Source organism: Gracilinanus agilis, chromosome 3 (assembly GCF_016433145.1).
Source record: "Gracilinanus agilis isolate LMUSP501 chromosome 3, AgileGrace, whole genome shotgun sequence".
Lineage (NCBI taxonomy): Eukaryota > Metazoa > Chordata > Mammalia > Didelphimorphia > Didelphidae > Gracilinanus > Gracilinanus agilis.
This window is the reverse complement of record NC_058132.1, coordinates 130,613,848-130,637,913: the sequence shown is the minus strand read 5'-3', so window position 1 is coordinate 130,637,913 and position 24,066 is coordinate 130,613,848. Positions and strand designations below refer to the sequence as shown.

General features: G+C 33.7%; 1 protein-coding gene across 1 annotated transcript in view; it reads left to right on the top strand.

Annotated features, from left to right (window-relative positions):
* Nucleotides 1-24,066, top strand: part of NBEA (neurobeachin) — an 800,789-nt gene that overhangs the window by 522,356 nt on the left and 254,367 nt on the right. The window contains exon 39 of the mRNA XM_044668958.1: nt 7,651-7,775. Within this exon, the coding sequence (XP_044524893.1) occupies nt 7,651-7,775 (125 nt within the window). The remainder of the gene's footprint in view (nt 1-7,650; nt 7,776-24,066) is intronic.

Below are 24,066 nucleotides of genomic sequence, written 5' to 3'. Positions count from 1 at the left end.
TTCGAGCATAATGATAAATTAATGAATGACAGATTGCTCTATTGTTCAGTTCAACTTTAAAAAAAAAATCTGTTTTAAGCAGTGTGTTGGGTGCTGAGTTATACACATACAAAAAATAAAACTACCCTTGCCCTCAAGGAACTTACACTGAAGAAAACTGTTTCCGGACATGTGCCTGCTCTCTAGTCCTCTTCATTCTTCTTTCATTGGAACTTGAACTCATCCTCTAGAACCTTAGGCTCTTATAGGTATGTTTTGGAATGTGGCTTCTATGCCACTTCCAGACCATTTCAAACCACTACCATTACCACCACATCCTACTTTCCAGGTCCTGTTTCTTTATGTGTTGCCTATCAGAATAGAACCCCATGAAGGCCGAGTCTTTTGCTTGCTTATATTTGTATCTTTGATACTGATACTGCATGGTGCATAGTAAGCTACTTTCCCTTCTATTTTAGAACCATTTTTAATTCCTCTGTTTTTTTATGAACCAATACTGTTCATATTCTTCCATCAACCCTCTTTTTGAAATATTACCAGTTCTTTTTCTAAACTAGTGTTTCCTTGGCCACTCTTTTTCCCCTGCTTGGCAAGGAAATCAAAAATAGCTGGAGACCTTTAAGGCATTTTTAAGGATCTTTTGGTTACTTTATTTTATGTTATTTACATAATTTTAACTTGTTTATAAAATTATTGTAACCAATGGATATTTTTCTATCTTTTATTTAATTTGCAATTTGCAATAACTACTTTAACTAGGTCAAGATTAACTAGGTCAATAACTACTTTAACTAGATCAAACCCCTTGCCACGTCTTTTCCTCATTATTATTCTTGCTTCTAACTTGATACTAATTCCTTACTACAACTGTTGCTGGTTATATTGTTCATAGACAGCTAATTCAAGGACAAATCCTATGTTCATGGCGAGACTTTTCCTGTGTGTTAATAATTAATGAATTTCATTTTTTGTTATTATATTAAGTACCTTTCATGCTATAAGGATGATTTTAGAAAATAAGTATTATTTTATTAGTTTAAAGATAAGAAGTAGAGAAACTGGCTTAAGGAAGAATTGGACTTTCAAATAGAGCTGAGAGAGTGTTAATTTCAACTGGTGGCAATTATAACCGCCATTCTATGACAGTTACACTCTCTGGGTGTGGCATTCCAGGAGGAGGCTTCTAGCAGTTGACTGGGCCACAAGCATTTGCTTTCTCTCTCAGGGTTGGAGAAGGTAACATCTTTGCCTCTCTCTATCTCTGTCTGAGTGAAAGACTTGAAGGAACGGAGTGTTTTCTTTTCCAACTTGGGAAACACTATTCATATATCTTGTTACTGTTTATATATAGGTTAAACTGTGAAAGACCAAACAAAACCTGGTCTTTGGTTTGGACTCTGAGTCTGTTAAGGCTCAGAGTCCTAACTTGATTCTTGTGGAGACTCAACCAGCTAGCCTTGGTTATCTTTATAACTTAAAGGTGAAGTTAAAGAGTTATAGAGGGTAAGTTTATTTAGAATAGTATAAATGTAGTTAGTTAAATCAGGAAGGATTAGCATAGCCTGTGAACCACAGAAGAAATGGTTCCTTGCGGGACCTGGGAATTTATTTGTGTGGAGTTAGAATCCCTTAGAATTAGAAATTCTTTTTCCTTTGTATATATTTAAATAGTTTATTTTTCATAAACAAGAGTCTCTTTAGTGTTCCTTGCACCTGGCCCTGAAGGGAAGTTCATCTTTGAGCTTCACTTCACTTACCACTGAAGATACTTTGATAATATCTATCAAAAGTATCTTAGAAACAATTTTCAACCTTTATTTTCTAGTTCTTTGTCCTTTATTCATGTGCTTGCCTATTTTATTTTTACAATACCCAGTATTTATTGATTATTAAACAAAAGAAGGATTCAAGATGTAAAAAGGCATGAGGCCTTTCTCTAATTTTTTCTTCCTGAACCATACAACTTTTTTTTCTTTACCTATTCCCATATTTTCATTTAAATCATTAAAGTATGTGAATACATAGTGTTTTAGTTTGGAATATTTTATGAAATTCTTTATGTAATATCTATTCATCTTCATTTTCAGCCACCAGTGTTGCTTCATGAGCTGAAATTTTTTTCGTGGTTATCTTTTTGTAAATACTTATTATAAGCCAGCCCTTAATTACATACTTTATTAATGGAACTCATCTTACTTTGGACTAGAAATACAAATAAGGACTTTTTTAATGACTAGATTTTTCCATTTCTGAAATAAGTTTTAAAAATTAATAATTTTATTGTATGGTAGTCATTAATTAATTAATAATTTAAAATTAATAATTTTATTGTATGTATAGCATGTCAGATTAACTTAAAGGTTTGAAAATTATATATTCATTCTAGACTTTTGGAATGAATTTAAAAATTAAAATTGAAAAGCTTTAGTTTATGAGACATAAGAATAGAGGGAGGGAAGTGGTGCAGTGGGTAGAATCCCGAGTCTGTAGTCAGGAAGAACTGAATTCAAATGTGACTTCAAACATTTTCTAACTGTGTTATCCTGGGTAAATCATTAACTCCTGTCTGCCACAGTTTTCTCGCTTGTAAAATAGAAATAATAATAGTAGCTATCCTTCAGATTTGTTGTGAGGCTAAAATAAGATAATATTTTAAAGTGCTTTGCATACCTTACAGTGTCATATAAATGCTAATTATTATAACAATTATTCTTATTAACCCTATAAACTATAAGTAAGATCTCTCCTCTGTTTTATTTTTTACAAATACTATGGAGTTATATAAGGCTTTTTAATTATTGTAAACATGTTACCATGTTACTGCTTACAATTTTCAAAACTGTTAATCAAAACAGTAATTTCTAGGAATCCCTCTCCTACCTCAACTACCAAAAAATTCAATTAAGGAAAATTTTACTAAGATTTTTTACTGTTCAAAATTGGAATGAGCAGCATCACACAATAATAGGTCACCCATCACTGGAGGTCTTCAAACAAGGGCTAGTTGGCCACTTATTGGATATTTTGTAAAGAGCTTTCTTGTTCAGACAGAGATTGAACTACATGGTTCCTAAGGCCTTTTTCAACTCTTACCAGTCTGTGCATGTATATAATCAAATAATAATTTTGGTTTTTATCATTAGCATTTCAGTCTTTGGAGTTTCTCAACTCCCAGACCATTTAAGCCCACTCATTAACTTTCTGAACTTCAGAACTCTACTCTTCTACCATTTGGAATATCTGTTAGCTTACTATGACTTTCTTTTTTATCAAAATTTCCAGGGGTCAGCAGGGTGGTTCAGTGGATTGAGAGCCAAGACTAGAGACAGGAGGTGCTAGGTTCAAATCTGGCCTCAGACAATTCCTACCTGGGTGACCCTGCACAAGTCACTTAACCCCTATTGTCTAGCCCTTACCACTCTTCTGCCTTGGAAACAATGCACAATATTGATTCTAAGACAGAAGGTAAGGGTTTAAAAAAAAAATTCCAAAAGAGAGAGCTGTCATTTTCTCCTAAAGATCCACCATGTCTAATAATAGCTAGCATCTTTATAGATCTTATTATGTGCCAGGCATTGTTATTAATATTTCAATTGATCTTCATATGTAGGTGCTATCATTATTTCCATTATATAGATGAGGAAACAGGCAAATAGGTAAATCGACTTGCCCAAGATCACACTTCTGTTCTAATAAATGTCTGAACCTGGATCTGAACTAAGTTTTTTCTGACTTCCAGGCTCTATCCGCTGTGTCATCTATGTGAAACCTTCAGCAATCAATTTCTCCTTTTTTGTCAAATCAGTTAATATAAGATATTGTTTAAAGGAGGGATAGGTGAGGGCATGAGACTGGACTGAGAGGCTAGATGGGCAGTGATGAATATATTTAATAAGATCATGGCAATGGGAAGAAAAAGGAGAGGAAAGAGAAATAACAGAAGAAGAATTGACAGGAATGGTGGCTGGTTGTATATTAGAGATAAAGGAGAGAGAGAGAAAACAAAAATAACACTTAGACTTTGCACACAGATAATTAGTGGTTCTATTAACAGAAAAAGAGGTTTGGGATGTAAAATTGTTAATGAACTCATAGCTCCATCTTAAGTTGGAATTTTGCTTTGCTTTTTGGCCCCTTGATTCTTCCTATTAGCATTTTGAGGCTGGGAGTCAAAATGAATCTGAGGTTGGTGGGTGTGAGCAGGTCACTTAATTTTTCTGGCCCTTAACTTACAAATAACAAAATCAGAGTCTTCCTCTCACTTATTATTTTGCAATTTGTCCTTATCACTCAATTGAAACAACTCTCTCCAAAGCTTACAGTAATTTTATAAATTGCTGTACCAAATGGCCTTTTCTTAAAACTTTCATGACTTCTCTGCAACATTTTTACACTCTCTTCCTTAATATGTTCTCTCCTCTAGGTTTTCAACACATTGCCTTTATCTTGGTTCTCTACCTACCTTCTGACTGCTTTCTCAGTCTCCTTTGCTTATTGACATATTATCACTAACTGGGTGGTAGCCCAGAGCTCTGCCCTAAACCCACTTCTGGGTCCTCTCCATACCCTCTCACTTGATGACATCCACCCCATTGATTTAATTATCATCTATACAAAGATAATTCCCAAATCTGTATATCTAAACTTATTTTCCATTCAAAGCTCCACTTTGACATTTAAAATTGTCTAATGGATGTTGTTTTTTTAATTAACTTTTAATTTCTCAATGATCATATTCATTTTTTCTCATTCCTCTCCCCAACCCCAGAAGGAAAAAAAGAGAAAAAAAAAATGTGCATAGTCAGGAAAACACAAATTACCATGTTGGCCATATCCAAAAATGTCACATTCTGAATATTTGCTCTTTACTATTTCTCTGTCAGGAAATGGGTAGCATTCTTCATCAATGATCCTTGGTTCTGTGGTTGATTAATTATTAATCAAAGTCCATATATCTTTCATAATTGTTCATTTTCCCAGCATTGTTATATTATAAAATATTCTTCTGGTTCTTCTCACTTGACTCTGTATCAGTTCATAAAGGTCTTCCCAAATTTCTCCAAAACTACTTTTTTCAAATCTTCCAACACTAGCATTTCATTACATTCATCTACCATAATTTGTTCAGCCATTTCTTAGTTGATGGGCTCCTCCTTAGTTTCCTACTGGATATCCATTTGGCACAATAGTTTCAACAGATGTGAAATTTGAAATGTTCAGTAGGCAACTGATGATATTGAACTGTGGAAAAGATTGAGGTTAGATAACATAGATCTGGAATTCATCTGCATGACAGTCTTAGTTAAACCCAAGGGAGCTGATAATATTACCCAAAAAGTGTGGAGGTGGAAGAGAAGAAGACTCAGGACAAAACCTTGAGAAACATCTACAGTGAGAAGGCATTAAGAAACTTTTAGATAGGTAGAAATGAACTAGGAAAGAATAGTTTCACAAAATACAAAGAGGAGAACATATGAAAAACAACAGGTAGGGGGCAGCTGGGTAGCTCAGTGGATTGAGAGCCAGGCCTAGAGAGGTCCTAGGTTCAAATCCAGCCTCAGACACTTCCCAGCTGTGTGACCCTGGGCAAGTCACTTGACCCCCATTGCCTACCCTTACCACTCTTCCACCTATAAGTCAATACACAGAAGTTAAGGGTTTAAAAAAAAAAGGTAGCTCATATAAGAAAGTGACCTCACAATATAGGGTAATTGCTTTAAATATATAAAAAAAATTATTTTTAAAGCCCAACTGTTTAGGTATAAAAACATATACACATATGCACATCTCTTGATTAGAAGTTTGCTATATCATTGTCCTTTATCAAGTAGATTAGTGGTTCCCAAACTTTTTTGGCCTACCACCCCCTTTCCAGAAAAAAATACCACTTAGCCCCCTGGAAATTAATTTTTTTTTTAAATTTTAATAGCAATTAATAGGAAAGATAAATGCACCTGTGGCCATCACTGCACCTCTGGATTGCTGCAGCACCCACCAGGTGGTGGTAGCACCCACTTTCAGAATCACTAAAATATATATTATATATGTAATTTTATATTATTATATGAGTAAGCCTGCTTAGGACTCCTTTTAGGAGAAGTAACTACTTCATTATCACTTAATTTCACCTAAGAATGTTTATGAATGTCATTGATAGCATTATAGCCAACATTTAATGTGGTCAAGAAGACCCTGTTTATTTTATTTGGAAGAATTGATCCTACTTAAAAAAGAATAACAGAATTATTATTTATAACTAATCATTTGTGAAAAGAGATATAAATCACATAGTAAACAAGGAAAAATATTTTAAAGTTTAAATTCATCTGTAACAAGCAAGTTAGAATAATTTTGTAAAAATCCCTTGAAAGCTCTAAAATACCTGATTCTATTACCGTTTTAAAAAATAGTCACAAACTTAACATACTGCTTTTACATCAAATCCTTATAATTATGAAGTTATTTTGTTATTTTTAAAGTCTTGTGTTATTTTAAAATTCATCTTCAAATAGCAGAAGGAAAGCTTTCAGAAACCAAAATTATATTTCAGAAAGTTACTTGAATTTTGTTTAAACTCATTTATTCCATTATTGTTCATATAAACAAAGAACCGTGTTTTCCCCTCCAAACTTATCAAAATCATGTTTACATTATTAGTTTATAAATCAAAGCCACAAAGTCCAAATGCATTCAGTCAAAATATGCTTTCTGTATTTTAGCACAATTCCTTGGGACATACTAGATACTTAATAAATGTTTTTTGATTGACTGACTGGAGGTTTGAAACCAATATGAACAAAGCACAGAAATAAAGTGAAAGTATAGATGTTCTTTTATGCCACATTTCAGAAAATTAGACAAAAACTCATATCCCTAAGTCTTTTCTTTCAGGAAAGTGGTTCTTTTTACTGATTTGAGGATCAAAATGATAATACTGACTCAGGTGTTCAATTGGATGTAGATTGATTGTAGTTTCTGGAGTATTTCATGACCCTTTAATATTGGCTTTGAATGTAAAAAAAGCATTGTAACTTGATGATGGTCATGGTTGTTAATGGCTTGTATTAGCTGGAAGCTATAAAATCATCCAAAGACTCTGTTAGTGTTAGAATAATAATTTACCAAGACAATTACCACATGCTGGAATTTTTGTGCAGTGCTAATTCAGTATTATTAATAATGAATAAAATTGCACTTTTTCAGGTTGCTAGGGGGCAGTGGGGAATTATTTCAATGAATATTTCAGCACATTATTTTAATCATAGCTCCACAAAATTCAAGTGGGCAATATTTTATACTTCTAAGTTCAGTCGACTCAGGAACTATAGTCATTAAATTGCAAACTATTTGCACTGAGGTCCATCCTATGATTTATAAGCCTTGTTAAAACATTATAAAAGAAAACAAGTTGTGCCATTAATACTTGTAATTTGATGCTGCATTTGTTATTGACCTCATACTTATTATGTTTTTAGAAGTAAGAAGAGCATTTTGAAAAGACAGGATTGAATGTTTTAATGCTAAAGTAGAAGAATAAAATATATATTAGTGTAAGTTTGGAGGAGAAACATATATACACAAATGTTTGTATGATCTTTTCTTATAAATGTCATGTTTAATATCTTGTGGAATTTCATTTTAATTTTCTAGCCAACTACATGATTTCTGGCGCTTAGATTATTGGGAAGATGACCTGCGTAGACGGAGAAGGTTTGTTCGGAATGCATTTGGATCTACTCATGCTGAAGCTTTGCTAAAAGCTGCCGCAGAATATGGTTAGTATTTATTATGTAAAGATATTTCAATTTATTTACAAGTTGAACTGTGTTTGAGAATTCATAATTTTGTTGACATTAGCAAAATTTCTCAAACCAGTCAGAAATGACAAAGATTTTTCCCCATCTTTACTTTTCTTTAATTTTAAGGCTTAAATCAAAACCACTGTGCTTATAGTAACTCAGAAGTTTTCTCTTAATCTTCAGCATTTTTCTTGAATAGGACAAAAGTTCTGACATATTTGACTATTATGAAGTTCCATCCAAACCTCTTTTACAATTTGAAGAATTAGAGCCAGAGGGAAATTTGTCTCATATTGTAGGTGTCATGTATCCCCATTACAAGCCCAGCACCATGGCAGAAAGCTGTACTCTTGTTGTCCAGTCAAAAATCTTGCATATGCTTGTATGTCTTTCTGACCATCAGACCAGTTTTTAATGCTATAATGAGCCTAATTTAGATTTATGCATCTCTAAAATGTTTTTCAAGAGAAAATGTCCATCTCGTTCTTATTTATATTTTGTCTCATATACCATAACATACTATGACAGAAAATATATATAATAAATATAATGCTGTTGCTTTATGTATGCTCACACTTAACTTGTTTGTATTATTCCTTTATGTCTATGGTCATATATTTGGTGACTGTAAGCTCTTTGAGGCTAGGACTGTTTTTCTTTCTTTTTATTATCAGTACCTACTATAATATCTTGCACTACATAAGCACTTAGTGGCTCCTAATTACAAGCACTTTATATCTATTCATTGAAATAGACTATATAGTTCATCAACTTGGATTCACATCTTCAGTAGGAACAGATGTGGCTAGAAGTACCTCCAGTCTCCTCTTTGTCCATCCTTCACATCTCTGCCAAAGCATTATAGATGTGGGAGAAGGGTAGTGTAATTCCTAAACTTAATGAACTTCAATGACTCCCTTTGGAATCAACATAAACTCTTCTGTTTGTTTTTAATAAAATATTCTTTATTTAATATTTTAATAGAAATTCTGTTTCATTTTAAAGCCCAGCAAAACTTGACTCTAACCTCCCTTGTTATCTTTTGTTGTACATTACTCCTCTTTCTATACTACATTACAGTCTTCCCTCCTTGTCTCTTCACACTACCCTTTTCCCCACCTATGATGCCAATCCTCCACTTCTTGTGATCCCTTGTTTGCTTCATAGCCCTATTTAAGCACCTTTATCTCCATGTGCCTTTTCCTGACCCCTATCCCAATAGCCTTTCACTAATAATCTCTTATATTTATTATATATGCAAGATACTTACATTCTGTGGTTTCTCCAATAACTAGAACTCCTTGAGGGTGGAAATAGCTTTATTTTTGCCTTTGTGGTACAAAATAATATGTCTTTGACATACACCCCATACATGCTTGTTAACTTAAATTCTACAAGTTAAACTTTTAATTAATTTACACCTAATTTGACTCTTAATGAAATGAAATGAAAATACCAGACTAGGTAAGCTTTTAGATTATGGATTATTAAACAATGTTCAACAAATATTAAGCACTTACTATACACCTACTGAGTATAAGCTACTAAACCAGGTTTTAGGGATACAAGGTAAATAGACAATGGTTTTGCCCTTAAAAACCTTAAAGTACAACAGGGGAGGATAAGACATATGTACATAGCTATGTTATATGACAAAATGTATTAAGTGCTTAAAATTATGAGAATTTTAGAGGAACGGGTGATTTTATACAATTTCTAATTTACAGGGACCTCAGAAATGTCCAACACCTTCCTGAGCTAAAATGCCCTGTGCCACTTCCCCAGCTGGCTCTCCCCCTCAAAAAAAGTATACAGAACAACTTTTAAGCCACAATTCCCTGTACAACTTCTCTAACATATGATCCTTTAGCCTTGCCTATAATAATCATTTTCTCCATCATTTTCATAAGTCTAGTCAATCAACAAAACAATAAATCAAGCCCTGATTTTTAGTTTGCTGATTTCCAAGGAATAAATGCTCCCACTGAAAATTTAACAATCAGCTGTCTTGAGGGTTCAAGCTAGCTCTAACATACATGGTTCTAGGGTTCCCTGCAGCTGTGTATTCCTACCACTATAGGTCAATATTATCCCCATCAGTACCAGTCCCCATCAACAATCAGCCAGTAGGTACAATTAGCACATAGCCAGGGCTTTTGATAATATGGCACAGAAAAAAACAGTACTCTAAAAAACCTGGTGCACACTATCCCCCAAAAGTACAAGTATCCAACAGAAAAAAGAGGGCACACATTTGGAGTAGCAAGGAGCTACTTATTAGAGTTACCTGTGGCCGAGCCTCCTCACTCCTCCAGGACTACAAGGCCTTCCTGTTCTTCATCCCCTCTTTCTCCTCCTGAACTCTTTCCCTGTAGGTGCAGTGCCTCTGGTGGGCAGCTTATTGGGATTCCTAGGGCTGCCCCTCTCCACAGAGCAGCACTTCCTACAGGACTAGCTCTCCTTTGAGTCAGTGTTCTCTCTTCTGCAGCCAAAAGTACCACTTCTTAAAGTGGTGAAAATGGAACCTCTTACCCCATATAATAAGCTCTCTTTTTAAGGGACCATCCAAAATATGGCTCTTTCCTACTTTCTAAAGGGTTGATGTATATCTATCTGGCATATCTTTGTATCCTATTAGCATATCAGTACCTCTATTATCTACTTTGCTTTCAGTCACTACATTAAAGGAGGTACCGGGAAGAGAGGGAGAAATCCACTGGTGAGAGACCAATTACTCCCTCAGCCCTTAAGGAAGGAATGATATGAGGAAACAGAATAACAACAAAATCTAAGGAAATTTCCAGGAATAAGTAAAATCCTTCTTGTTGCCTCTAGGTCTTAGATCTTTGCAGATGTTAGAATTTATATTCAGTTCTTCAAATATTTGTTAATTATCTGCTGTATACAAGGCTGAATGGCATTATGGAGTAGTGGATAGAAAGCAGACCTCAGAATCAAAAAGACTTAGGTTTAAGGCCCATCTCTGCCACATAGTGCCTGGGTGACTCTGGGAAAAACACCTAACCCTTCAGTGCCCTAGGCAATTGTCTAAGACTATAAGTTTCAGAAAGATAGATATTTTCATTGGTAGAGGAAATTAATTATCCTAGACAAATAAACTTACAGGTCTGGTTTGGAAAAAAAAAACATCTTTGGGGATAGTTATAAAAAAATTTTTTTAATTGCTTGATTTCAAGGAATTTACAGTCAACATAAGAGGTTTTATCTCTTGCTACATTTTGGTCTTGAAAGCAAAATTGTGGCCAAACTGATCTAGTGACACAAATTTTGGGGTTACAACCATCTTGGTCATAGTGGCCACAACAAAAAAGTTGTAGAGCTATTTTTTAAATAAAGGAACTGTTCCTTACTGTTGAATATATTTCACTCAGTGATTCTCTGTCCTTAATTTTGAACATAGTTGTGAAGCTTTGGGAGAGCTCTCTGGAATTGCTTAAGCATAGACTATTTACATAGCCATAAATCTACTTTATAAAGCAAGCCCTACTGGGGTTTGATACACTTGTCAGTCATTTCCAGCCATTAGTATCCATCAGGTAGCAAGAGAGGAACCCTAGGTTAGGGTAAAATAGATCATCCTGCTTTGGCTGTCTTAATGTGACTGAATCCTCCATTAAAACAGTTTGAGTCAATTCTTACATTTTAAAGCATTATACCCTAAATTAGGTTTAAAGTTTGTTAGGAAGGAATAAGAATTTCTGGTTATGAACTAAATTATAGTAACATTAGAAACCCATCTCTTTTGACAGCTTTAAAAGAGAGATATTGATAATAGGCTTCTTGTTAAATAGTAAAATGCAGCTTTGTAAGAAAAAATTTAAAGATGTAAAATAGATTTTATCTTTTATTTACCTTTTGGATATTTCTTATAAATTCTAATATTAAAAACTTAGTTGACCTCTTTATGTAAGAGAAAAATCTTTATCACTGATAGGGTTTTTTAATTCCTCTCTGCAATATTAATTAGTTGAATAATTTATGAGGTTGTCATGTGAAAAATATTTGGGGTGGTTTGATATACTTTCTGCCTCTGGTGTTAGAATGTGATTAATAAAAAGCTAGAGGCATGTAATTCTTTCCATGATGTTTAATATTCTTTTTTAAAACTGATATATTTGGATACTTTCTAATGAAATGCTATATAAAGCTACTCATTTATTTTATTATAGAGAATACTGCAGAAGACAAAAATAATATGAGAAAAAACAAATTTTTATTTCCATGTAGCAGATTAATAAGAATATGATTTTTTAAAGGTTTTTGGCACAGTCTTTGTATAGTGAAATTAAATCTAGTCTTAGAAGTCTCAATGAAGATGCTTTTTTAAATTATCAACAGAAACATGGAAAATTTATCCTAAATTTTGGTTAACTATGTTGACTGTCAGGTGTCATTTAAGCCTTTATTTAGTCCCCATTATATTACCATGAAACAGTGTTATTGAAGGCCCCAAAATAGCAAGCTCCTCCCTGACTGTGATCAAAGGCATCATCTTAAATAGGTTTGATCAGGCATTGCAGTAGAGAGCTGGCAACTTCTGCAGGAGGAAAAAAAATGTGAAGCAGTGATGACAAAGTTAATCAGTCGTTTCTTTAGCAATAAATAATGAGATATGCTGAGGCCTGCAGATGAGAGTATTTCTAGGTTCCTCAGAGATGTCTACTTAACACCTGATTTATCTGAGCTTGTGAAGCCATCAGAATATGACCTTGATGAGTAAAAAAGTGCTGTATAACAGATTTGAAATGAAATCTATATTGATAGTATGTGTATATATGTATATTTATATAAATATGGCTACTCTAATGTCGACATGGAATCTAGAAACCCCACTAATATTGTAGTGCTTTCAATCAACAAAAACAAGAATTATTTGGGTCAAAAAATTTAATTTGGTTACATACCTATTTAAGAAAGCAGTATAAAAAATTTAGATTCTCATAGATATAAAGAAAAAAAAAGAAATTACAAGGTTATTTTGACAACTCATATATGTTTGCTCATTAAAAATCATTTTTTTATTTTTCAAGAGCTATAATTCTTTCCCAAGTTGTTTTTTTTTTGTATAATACAGAGTATATAAGATCATGTTTTTTCTCTACTATGTTAAATTGTTTTCAGCCGCTTCATTTGTAGGTCAAGGCATTAGATGTGAGATTATAATTTAAAAGGTTCCATTAAAATCAAATTATATAAATGGGGGGGCGGGGAGGGAAACATCGGCAAAACATTCTTTTGACTGTCATTTTTTTAAATCCGTGCTATATTATAGCTGCATTACCCTTTTCTTCTTTCTACTATGTCTGTAGTATCTTAAAATAATTAAGATGGTTTATGTAAATGCTAAATAGCAAAATGAGATCTCAGGATATCGGTTTGACAGAAATTTCTAGTAACAGTACTATTAGAACAAATATTCTCACAAAATAAATATTTACATTATAGCCATGGCTGTAGGCATCTGAATAAGTGAATATTTTTAAATTAGATAAATTTTTTTTATCTCATCTAATAACAATGTCTTAGTAAAGGAACTCATTTCATCTTTACCATAACCTTTGTGACAGAAATCTGTTTATAATGGTTGTTACTATATCCTGTTGTAAGGTTGGCTCTCAGTTTCATAGATACATTCCTCCTATCTCTTACTTCCAACTCTCTCTCCCCACCTGTCCACCTCCCCACCCCCGCAGAAAAAAGAAAAACAAAAAACTAAGCTTTCAATTTCTAGACACTGCTCTAGAAACATGGCCTTGTCTTAGTTTAAGATTCTGAAATACTAGAGATACAGAAAGAGTTTTCTACAGATGCTCCAAACCCTTTGTTAACTCTAGATGGATGTTGTTCCATCCATTTTTAATTTTATTTTATTTCATTAAAAAAAGCTTTTAGTAAAGCATTATTTAATGAAGTTATACAAAAAGTATTTTAAATTCTTACTTTGTAGTAGCTTTTAAAATAAATATATGCTAAATATAAAAACCAATGCCTTTACCCTTCCCCTCCCTCCACTGCTGTAATCAGGCTTCTTTAAACCTGATATTCTTCTACCTTGATTAGAATATTCTTTTCAAATTCATACCACTTAACCTGGACTTAAAGAAAAAAGATTCATTAAAGCTTTTCTCAACTTTTAAGGCCATTCAGCTGCTAAATCCCTGCTAATAGTCTAGCAACACATATTTATTAAACATCTACTGTACTTCCAGGTCTCTGGCTAGACTTGGACAAGGCAAAGGCAAAAATAAAAAATATCCCTGCCCTTAAGGAATTTACATTCTACTGAGGAAAATTATTTACACATTTAGAAGGCATAGAGTTCTAGACTTAGAATCAGGAAGATCTGAGGTGAATCCCATCCCAGACACTTACCAGCTATTTGACTCTGAACAAGTCACTTAAATTTTCTCAACCTCAATAAACTTATCTGTAAAATGGGGATAATAATACCACAAGGTCATAGTGTGGATCAAATGAGTTAATATATGTAAAACACTCCACAAACTGCGAAATATTTCATAAATAGTTATTATTGTTATTACTAAGTAAATATACAATATAGTCAAAGTAAGTTCAAGATAGTGGGGAGATAGGCACTAAGAAGTGATGGGAGAGAATTAAACAAAACTATTTTTGAGGTAGAAAGTACAGATCTAAGAAAGAAGCTAGGAATTCCTTTTTTTAAAAAATTATGTTCTTAGTAGCCACTAACAACAACAACAAAATTTAAACATATGCATTTTAAAAATTTATGTGCAAACCCACAAACTCCACATTGGTTACAATTTGTTTAAAATACATAAATTATATATGTGTGCTAATAGAAACATCCTCTGCTTCTGAGTTCCCTTTCAGTTGGTTTTACTTGAATACTTTTTTCTCTTGAATTTGGGACCTTTTTTATATAATCATTTGTGTTATTTATATTATTTTTGCTTTTCTTTTCATCTCTTCATGTGTCCCTTATTTTCTTTACATTTCCACTATTTATCATTTCTAATAACATAATACATCATTACATTGATGTAATGATCTATTCAACCATTTCTCCAATTCATTTTATTTGTTATTTCCAGTTATTTTGTCATTACAAACAAAGCTTTCATGAATATTTTCATACACATAGCATGTTTTAATCTCTCAATAATGCCCTTTGGGCCTAACCTTAGTAATTAGTTAGATCCCTACGTCAATGAGCATGAACAGCTTTGCAGCTCATAATGTATATTTCCATCTTGTTTTCTCAAAAAAAAAAAAAATTCACAGCTGCTCTAACAATGTAATATTAGGCCTGTTTCTCCATATTCCTACCAGCATTTAATTTGGTCATTTTAACCCTCTGATTCTCAGTTAACATACATTATCAGGTTCATATTTAGCTAAACTGGTCCTTAAGCAATAGACACAATCAGTTGCCAGGATCATACTCTTTCCAAAACCAACTCTTTCCAGCTTTGTCCTACCCAGTGGGACTTTTGTTCTAATGCCACACCATAAAGTGTGAGGGGGAAATGAAGGGAAAAGGGAGGTAGGAGGATTGGAGGAATGGAAGAAAGGAGAGAGGAAGGTAAAGGAAGGTAGTAGTCCCCAGCCCCGGCATGGGGAAATCTATCAGAGCCCTACAAGCTCAAATAAAAAATCTGGGAGCAACTTTAGGGTTTTGAATAGCTAGGTCTTATTTAGGTTAGGAAAGGGAAGGTCTAGGGAAAACTAGAAGGTAGGAAGAAAGGGGAAAAGGCCCTGAGAGAGATCAGGGTCTCAGGGTAGAGAGCAGAGCTTCACAGGGTCAAGAGAGCAAAAAGGCACCAAACTCTCTTTTATACTTTCCCTGACACCTCCCACAAAAGAAGTGGGAGGTGTCAGGGGAAGTTGTAGCAGAGAGAGTCCTGGGAGTTGTAGTCTTCCAGGGCTTATAACAATTTCAAATGACACAAAGGACTCAGTATTATCTCCATACTATGATGAGTATTAAAGTAAAACTGTTGCAGAATAGGCTCCCTTAACTGTTGTTGTTCCACCAGAAACTATGTTTGGATTATAAGCTCATGCAGGTATGTGGGGGTTCTACAGATATTTATCATATTTAACTTATCCAAGGTTCTATCCATCTCCTTAACTTCTTTCTTGGTTATTTTGTAATTAAATGTTTCTTGTTCTGATAGGAGAAAATTAAAGTCTCCTGCTATTATTATTTAGTTATCTATTTCCATCTGTCTCTCACTTAGTTTTCCTTTATCAATCTGAATGCTATAACATTTGGTACATATAGGTTTAATATTAATAATGCTTTGTTATCCATAGTGATCCCCACTTAGGAGTTCCAAGAAACAGAGCTGAAAAGAAAACATTCAAGATGTGACAAACAAAATGAAGACAGAAGCTAGATTATCATATAGGAGACAAATAGAATGGATTGACTGGACTGTAGAGTATATGAAGAGGAATAATATGTAATAAAACTGAAAAAATTAAGATACCAGGATCTTAGATTTAAAGTTAAAAAGGTCTAAAAGGCTTAATTTTCTAATTTTATCTGAAGTTCAATTTTCTGACTTTACTGTTTAGGAAACTGAGGCAAGAAAAAGTTAAATAACTAGCCCAAGATTAGCCAGCTAATAAGTGTCTAGGCTGGATCTGAACTCAATAGTCACAACTTCATATTAAGCCTTGGATCCATACTGTGAAGGACTTTAAATGCCAAACACAGAAGTCTATACTTGATCCTAGAGGCAAAGGGATCCACTAAAGCTTTTTGAGCAAGGGAATAAATCGCATGATCAGACCCATGATTTAATAGTATAATTTGGACAACTCTAGGATGATTAGCCTCTTTACTCTCCCCATCTACAATATTTCTTGCTAAGCTTCCAAGAAATCCTGTCACTTTTTCCCCTAACAGTTACCTTTCCACTTTATTCTTTAAAGAATTTTTTAAAACTCGATGGATTGTTATAATTATTATTATCATCATCACCATTTTTGTTACTCAGTTTGTCACTGTTCGTGTGCAGCATAAGACACTGTAGTACACTCAAGAAATTTCCTGCCTACCATGATTCTGGTCTTTATTTCAACTGAGCAAGCAGTAGTTACCTCACTATACTGCTTTTATTCATCCTATAGCATGTATAATGCAATACCATAATTAAAGTCTTTAAAATTATGAAAGGTATAAATATATGAGCATGAGATTGCTAAACCTCATGACAATAAAATTAAATACCACTGAAATTTGATATAAATTAAGCACAAATAAAAGAATGTTCTACTTTACACAAAACATGGAACTATTTCTCCAGAGAGGAAGGATATATAAATCTAAAGAAAAGCTGAAAAAATCAACCCCTTAAGCTTTTGAAGTGAAATGTGTTAGGAGAACAGTTAAGTGTGCATAGGAATCAGATGGACTGTTACTCTGTAGGCGAGATGCCTGACCTCCTGGTTATAGTCTCAAGGCATCAGACAAGTCAGTTATGTGTCGGACCATCCAATAGATGCCTGATGTTTGGTAATCTTATCCCATGTTGGACGTAAGTTTGGGAGCAGCTCCAAATTATACCTAGACTGCTTAAAAATAAGATATTAGACTGGCAACAACTGGCTGGCCCAGACATGTTCCTGATGTGAGATTCCCTCTAGCCTAGTAGTCTCCACTGGCTTAGAACCAAATCGAATTTAGGAATAGATCAGCAGAATTGAAGTTAACCAACTTCTTTGTTTTCATTGTCATTTCTACCTTTCCAATTCCTTTCCCCTTTGTAACATGATACCATTCCATTTGCAATTCCTCCCTTTCTTCTTCCTGTTTCCCCTTTTTTCATGCCTATTTTTCCCTTTGGTTATTTTTCATTTTATTTTCCCATTTACCTTTCTTCTTTACTCCTCTAATAATAGTATATTTCTTCAGAGTTGTTTAATCTCACTGCTCTCAAAACCCTTCCTATTTCCATGAACTCCCTGCCAACCACTGTAATATCACAGCCCTAAGTTAGCCTGTACTGCAAATGACTGTGCTCCTACCCTCCAGCTAAAGAGTAAGATAAAGGGACTATAAGCTTATTTTTAATGCCCAACTATGTATGTGTCTGTTTTTCTGTGTGTACTATTTATTGTCCTACTATCTCATGTCTCCAGCTGGAGGACTGATGCCAGTAAGGACTTTATTAGCATGATGGTTCTGCAACCTTCCGAGCAGACAATCCCCCCTTCTCCATCTGGAAAGGCAGCATTCAGCACTATGGAACCCCCTTCCTTACAATCCTTCCTCAGCTTAGAAAGAATTCAGTGGAATTTACTGGACAGAATTTAGTGGAAAGAATTCAATTTTAGGAGTTAAAGGATTTGTATCTTGACCTCTGCTACATAACAACTTATGTGACATTAGATAAATAAGTCACTTTACTACTAGGCTTCAGTTTCCATACCTTATATAATGTGGAGATTGGAATGGATGACTTAAAGTTCCTTTTAAACCTAATTCTATGATACTAATCCTTCACCACCTGAATTTATTCCTCATTTTATTTCCATGTACCAACCTTCAAGATTTTTAAAGGAAAAAATTATCTGTGATAATGAAGACTGATAGAAGTCATCCATACCTGTCAGTACCTTTCAGAGATAGTTTTCAACTGGATAAAGATGGTAAAATACTCTTCATCTGCTCTTTCTCCTTAGATTGTGGGAAACAGCAAAAACCAATAGGCCAAGGCTAGGTAATAATAAGCCCAGTTTTGCATTATTTAAGTGTATTGTTGACTGACCAATAATTTTTTAATAATTCATTATAATTTTGTTTAATTTCTGCTTTGAATTAAACATTTTATTTCTGTTTCCTACATCATAAAATTTTAGAATTAAGCTAGTCTAACTCATACATTTCACAGATGAGGGAAGTGAATCCCAGAGCATTCTAGATTTTCTTCCACAAGTAAAAACTGTAGTTTTATTTTTCAATAAAATATATCCTTATTTTAAATATTTTCTTTAAAATCCTTTATTGGGTAGCTAATCAAAATCCTACAAAAATAACATCCAGTCCTAAATGCAAAAAGATTCCATATTTGCTATCACATATATATTCTTAAAAGCATGGTTTATCAAATTTCCTTTGAAAAGCATAGAATGCATTTTCTACATTCACTATTAAGAAGATTATTGCATTAACGTTTCATACTTATGTAGTCCTACATTTAAATTCAATCATATTTTCTTTCACCTTTTTTAATTGCATTTTTCTATTGAAAACATTTGCTATTTATGAACAACCTCTTTGGTGATTTGTCCTAAGAAATCTTGCTTACATATGAATATTTTGAATTAAAAATAAATGAAATTCCTTTTTTTGCTGTCAGAACCAAATTGTAAAAATGCATTGCATGTCTTTGAAAATCAGTATACTCTATTAGCAGACCTGTCAATATAAAAAGTGCATTCCATTTCCACCTCTTGCTCTAATAACCTTTTCTATGTTACTCTCAGGCAGTTCACATAATCAGAGTATATTGTCAGCTTACTGGAGTTGGGGAAGCATGAAATGAAAATCGCGTTAATATTGATCCAGTTCTTTTACTTGCAAGTGTCCTTGATGTCCTTTCCATTGAGCAATAACTGTTGGGGTTAGGTATTTTCTTCTGTGGTTAGTCAACCTTTAAAATTATTTGCAAGCATAACTGATCTGTATATTGTGTTTACCACCTAGAATTATTGCTATTTACATGGAATTTTAATTAGTGCCTGAACACTAGCATACACCTTTACATAGAGTCTAGAAATTTTACCTTATTTCCTACTTGCTAGATTGTGATACACCTGAATGAACATTATACTTACTCTTTAAACACAGGGAGAACCCCTTAGAAAATAACTTATGAGTTTAGAAATACTGGGATTGTTACAACTATAATCTCTTTTAGTGCTTAATTTTGCATTAAATTTGTGAGCATTTTTTTGTTGTTTGTTTTTAAACCCTTAATTTCTGTGCATTGGCTTCTAGGTGGAAGAGTGGTAAGGGTAGGCAGTGGGGGCCAAGTGACTTGCCCAGGGTCACACAGCTGGGAAATGTCTGAGGCCGGATTTGAACCTAGGACCTTCCATCTCTAGGCCTCACTCTCAATCCACTGAGCTACCCAGCTGCCCCTTGTGAGCATTTTTAATGATAAGATATACTATTTGTGAAGAAAATACATTACAGATTTGAAGTTGGAATTTTTTAAATTTAATGATAATGTAGATAATAGCTACCTTCTAATATTTCATCTAAACCTATCTCGGTGCATGTAACAAGGTGAGGAATTTAGATGTTATCCAATTAATTCAAACTAAAAAGAATAAGGAAGTTAGGTTATGATATTTATTAAATTAACAATAGCTTCAACTTCTCATTGAAACTGAGTAGATATAAACATAATATTTCATTTCCACTATTTTAAATATCCTTGTACTTATTTAATTTGTTGGTGTTCAAAATGCTTTACAGTGAGAATCAATTATGTTGCATATGTTATCAGTGTCAAGGTCCAAAGTTAAGGCATAAGATATAAAAGAAAAGAGATAATTGGAATCCTTTTTTGTCTGATATGGTATGGTTTTTATTCAGTGTTAAAAACAGATCTACCTGTGTAATTGTATTAATCAAAAAAATTTTCCTACAAAAATATTGTCCCTGAAAGTAAGATTTTATGACTACAAAGTAGTAGATACAGGCATCTATCTTTGGATGAATCTGCATGTGTGTGTATATATGCATGTGCTTATATGCACAAATTTGTTTTATGTAATATGCATATATGTGCACACATATTATATATACATACATACACATATTTTATCTATAGAATCTTATTCAATCCTTACAGCCATCCTGTAATGTAAAAACCATTATTTCCACTTCACAAATGAAGAAATTAAGATACAACAACGGTAAATTTGTTGTCCAAAATTTTAACAACTAGGAAATTTTTGAATCAAAACTTGACACCAGGTTTTCTGATTCCAAGTCCAGTGGTTGTTCCATTGTTATTTAGTCATTACAATCCTGTGTGACAATTCATGACCACATTTGGAGTTTTCTTGGCAAAGATAGTGGAGTGGTTTGCTCTTTGACTCATTTTACAGATGAGGAAACTGAGGTAAATAGAGTTAAGTGACTTGCCAGGGTCATCCAACTACTAAGTGTCTAAGGTCAGATTTGAACTTGGGTCTTCTTGACTCCAGGACTAGTGCTCTATCCACTGTCACCTACCTTCCTTTTTCCTACTGTACCTTCATGTAAATATAAGTGTACTACCTAATTTATAAAAAAGAAAACTATTTATTTACTGGTCAGTGAAAAATTGTTGTAGTGAATTACTTGTAGTGTAATTACTAGCATTTTCTCCCAGAAACACTATGGCCTAGCATAAAAATGTTTATTGACACACAATAGCTTCTCTGTACAACAGTTGAAAGGCATTTTTTTTAGCTTTGTCATGATAAGAACTATAAACTACTACTTAACAATAAACTATTTAGAGACTATCACAACACTACTGACTTGGGTCTACAATAAATTTATGTGTGTACAAGTTTGAAAATTTTTGTAGAAATTTTGAATAGGATCATGTCATTACCTATGCTGTAGTCATTTTAGAATGTTATCCCAATATTCCTTGCTTTTAGTTATTATTAAATATCACTTTCCAGATTAACTTTTTTCAACTTCCCAAAGTTTTCAAACTAAATTAATACAATTTATTTAAAACAAAGTGTTTACATTTTAACTCAATTTTAGTATTTTCTGTAACACTTTATTTTGTCAAAACTCTTTTAACATGCTCACAGTTATAAAATATAGTATATGAAAAAGAAACAGAGGAGCATTGTCTCATGAAACTTATAATATTTTAAATATTACTGGTATGGAATTAATTTTCCAATCTTCTAATGCATTTCTAAAGATGAAAGAAATTATAGGAAATTATATTTTTTCTGTTACATAAACCTTGTAACCTTGAAAAGGTTGTCTTTTTTAACTTTCTCTTGATATTAGATATTAAATTGACAGTTAAAATAATACAACCAAAAATACTATTCTTCAGAATTGTTTGACATTAAAGTAATTACAAATAATCAAGTCATTGCTCATTTTCTAAGCTATACATTAAGAAAAACCAATTTTGAATTCATACTATTTTATCTCTTCCTCAGCTCATTCCTTAAATTGTGAGCTTCCTAAAAGCAGGAGCTATCATTTGCCTTTCTTTGTTTCCTCAGTACTTATTAGCATAGTTCCTTAATTATAATGGGCACTTAATAAATGCAAGTTGATTAAAATATCCCATAGGGGCAGTGAGGCCTGGAGTAGGGAGGAAGTGAGGACCTAGATTCAAATCTGGCTTCAGACACCTCCCAGCTTTGTGACCCTAAGCAAGTCACTTAATCCCAGTTGTCTAGCCCTTACTGCTCTTCTGCCTTGGAACTGATACTTGTATTGATTCTAATATAGAAAGTAATAGTTTAAAATACATACATACATATATGTATATGTGTATGTGTATGAGGGAAGTTGAAGCATTTCCCCAGGTATGGCCCTCCCTGCTAGTTTTTTCTAAGGAACAAAGCAGCCCACTTGCTGCTGGTAAGGAAAAACAGCCAGCTTACTGCAGGCAAAGTAATTTTCAGCTGTTTTTTTGTTTGTTTTTAAATTTATTTTAAGGAGAAAGAAAGAAAAAAATTGAACTTACCTTGTCTAGCATCTGTGAATTGTAGACTCTAAACAAGCTACTAAAAAGCTGACTTGGGGATACTAACAAATAAAAAGGAAAAGTCAAGAAAATTGAGGGAGATTGAGGGTACTTGTCACAACCTTTGTAGTCAGCCAGAATGTAAGGGGTAAAATATTGAAGGGTTGGACTAAATTTATAAGAGCATGGTCGCCAGGAATTATTACTCAAGTGAGAATGACTTTTATGATAGTTTATTTACAAAAGGAGAAAGAGTGAAAGTAAGGAAATCAGAGACCATTTATAAGCAGATTACCTTTCATTTGTTAATTAATTTCAACAATGTAAAACAACTTAGTATTTTCTTCACTAACCTAGCAAATTAACAAGGCATTTAACTTTCTTTAAAAACATTGTATTTGTTGTTTTATTCACAGTTAAAAAGGAATTCACACACTGTAGGAGAAACCAATAAATGATTGAGTACAAATTCAAGAACTTAACTCTACTCAGAGACTAAATCTTAAATACAGAATGTTTCATGAAACTTTCTACTATAGTCAAATGTACCAATCCAGTAGAGCTCACAGGAAATATTTCTTATCCTTGTAGGGATTAAATTTATGGTTGGACTAGTGTAGTGCGGGGAGGGGGGGGGGCGCATAACTGACTTTGCAGAATTCTTCTGTCTGTTAAGGAGTTTAGAATCTTGGGAAAAGTTCAGTTGATCCTGGGAACTCCTGGAGAGTACTAGGGTCTATCTGAGCTCCTTCTTTAGATTGAAACCTGGCCTATATTTTGTAGCTTTTCTTTTGAGATTTGTTAATTTAGCTAATTCCTTTGAATCTCCCTACCCTACCTTATTCTCACTTTCATTTTCCCTGTCTGAATTCCTGTGAGGGTTTGAAAGGAGGGTAGTTCAGAGTGTTAGTTTAAACTTGATATTTTAAATAGTCAAATAGGGCTTACCCTTGCAACAAATTATCTATTGACTCTTTGTATCCAACTTTCCTAACCCCATTGATTACAAAACCACCTGAGAGCTGAGTTAAGGCAGGTCCTTTCTCAGTCTCACATTCCTGCTTCCCTTCCCCCACCTGAAGTTTCTCTAAGGGGCTGTTAGGACTACCTTGTATCCCCTACCCTGCCAATCTATCCTAGAAGACAATAAACCCCCTTTGTATTTAATCAAGACCTTGTGGCTACTTCTTTAGTTGATTAATAAGAGAGGGAGGAAGAGAGAGAGAGAGAGAGAGAGAGAGAGAGGAATAACATACTCTCTGGAGTTTGAGGGAAGTTGAGGTATCCATTTTGAAGGAAGTGTAACTTCAATACTTCCTTTCTAGTCCCTTCCTGTGAAACTGACTAAAGCCTCAAGTCACTTTCAAGCTGGCTGTTGCTGGCTCTAACCTTGCTCAGTAAAAGTGTCCTTTTACTTAAAGGGCTCAGTCTGTTTCCCTTCAGTGTTTGTCTCTAACCTGGGTCCCAGTCTGTGTTTCCCTACTGCTATTGCCTGCCTTAGATTAACGCATCCTCTCCCTTGC